Raw genomic sequence first — 2,032 nt, forward strand, 5'->3', positions numbered from 1 at the left:
ACAACATTATCAGAGATACTTTAGATGTTCTTTTGCTGAAATTGGTAAGTCACTGAAATATGATTACATTACGTCTTAACAGTCTCAAGTGTAAAGCAACTTTTAGGATTTAACTGTTATTTTCTGCTACACTTCTCTCTGTTTAAAGTTGCAAATTTTTCAGAAATTTCATAGCGAGAGCAAAGAGGTTATATGTAACGTTTGCAGAAGAAAGTTAAATGCCGAGTTAGAATTTAAGTCAACATGTCTGAATACCGATAACACAATTATTCCTTATGTGGATAGTGAAAAAATGTTACAACTGGATTTAAGACAAGTGTACATGCAGGAAAAGAAAAGTGAATTAGTTTCCAGTCAGAAAATATGTCGATTGTGTATGCTCCCAGTAGAAAGTGAGTTTAAGTGCATACGTGAAGTGGAACTTGAAGCTATTGAGAAGATGGCTCCTGAAATGGTATCAATGATATTAAATACTTGCGTATTTTGTAATTTAACAAAACTGCTTTGTAGTTAATAGATATCATCAGAGATCCCGTCATTTGTAAACCATGCTTTGATTCTCTGTGTACTCACAACAGTTTCCTTAAAGACTGCTTAGAGGTAGAAGAAAAAATTAAAAGTATTTTTGATAGTTCAGTCACAGAAAGCCAAATAGATACGTCTCCTCTTGATTTATTTGTTAAAACTGAAAACCTGGACAAGGAATTTGAAATTAAGGAGATGGAAATGTCGATCAAAGCTGAAAGTATCGACATAAAGTCGGAAGATGAGGAAAGGAGGTAAGAGAAGACTATTTTAATATAAATTTAAAAAATGGCAGCCAGTATTCTTAACCATATAAGATACTTCGTGACTTATATGGTTAAATATGTCGCATCTGATGATAAACTAACAAATTATGAGTTTGTCAGTTGTAAACGGTATCGTACAAATTTTTAAACGATCATCAAGAGTTAGGTTAACAAATTATAGGAAAAAAATGTCAAAAATCATAAAACAATCAGTATGGCTTTAAATCCTATATAGGTATAACGAATGCTGTACTGGATTTCATTCATTCATAAAATTTTTTAACGTCCGGCAGAAATTGCAATTTTCTTAGAACGAAAAGAATAGGTGGCACATTTCACGTGAAGCGGACAGCGAAAAAAAAAGCGACGTTCTGAAATTTTTTCATACTTAATTGTACTTCTGGTAAGTATAAAAGTGAACACAAAATTTTTTTATATGATGCGTATTTGTTAAGGTATGGGCTTCTAAAGTATTGCCGTAATTGAAATTCGTATTTTTCGGAAATAGTTTTTCTAATTAAATAAATTTATTTTATAATATTAAATATGGCGACATATATAGAAAATTTGCTGTTCTTCTTAATTATAAAATGAAATTGGAAAAATAAATTTTTTTCATGTATTATCCTATTAAAGCGTATTTAAGCTCTAACAATGATGTGGGGTAAGTATTATTCAATTAATAAAATAGTACAAATTGACCAAAAATATTAGTAACAAGCAGTAGTAAAAAACAAATTTTGTGATAGGTAATGAAACGCGACTACTAGCGCCAATAAGATTTGAATGCAGATGCAGAGATACATTTTCACGCAATGTCTCATGGAAAAGGACCATGCGATGGTCTTGGAGGGAACCTCAAACATTTAGCAACGCGTGCAAGCCTACAGTTACATATACCTGCAAGTAAAGCAATTTTTACATCAATGCGATTATACGAATGGGCAAAATCATCTTTAAAACAGACAGTCATTTACTACTGCACCAAAGACAATATTCAATGTCAAAGGACTTTTTTGCAATCTTGGATCGATTCTGCAATTACCAATCTAGAAACTAAAAAGTTGCATGCTTTTATTCCAACAAGCGAAGGCCTTGTAAAAAGAATCAGTTCTAGCATATATTCTCATTGAAAAACTAAAATTTCAAATGAAAATCTTCTAAACTAATGCAGATGCCATTTTAAATCTTCTGGTGTATGATAAATGTACTTTAGGCTATCTTTTGAAATAAAAAAAAAA

The 2,032-nt window shown here is 31.2% G+C and overlaps 1 protein-coding gene across 1 annotated transcript; it reads left to right on the top strand.

Annotated features, from left to right (window-relative positions):
- Window positions 1-30: 30 nt before the first annotated feature.
- Window positions 31-779, top strand: LOC108916865 (the record flags this gene model as incomplete). Its single annotated transcript, XM_018723175.1, has 3 exons — window positions 31-44; window positions 164-454; window positions 511-779. Coding segments are annotated over exons 2-3 (431 nt in total), but the record flags the coding sequence as incomplete, so codon positions are not given.
- Window positions 780-2,032: the final 1,253 nt, after the last annotated feature.

Source organism: Anoplophora glabripennis, unplaced genomic scaffold (genome assembly GCF_000390285.2).
Source record: "Anoplophora glabripennis isolate ALB-LARVAE unplaced genomic scaffold, Agla_2.0 scaffold8133, whole genome shotgun sequence".
NCBI classification, from domain to species: Eukaryota; Metazoa; Arthropoda; class Insecta; order Coleoptera; family Cerambycidae; genus Anoplophora; species Anoplophora glabripennis.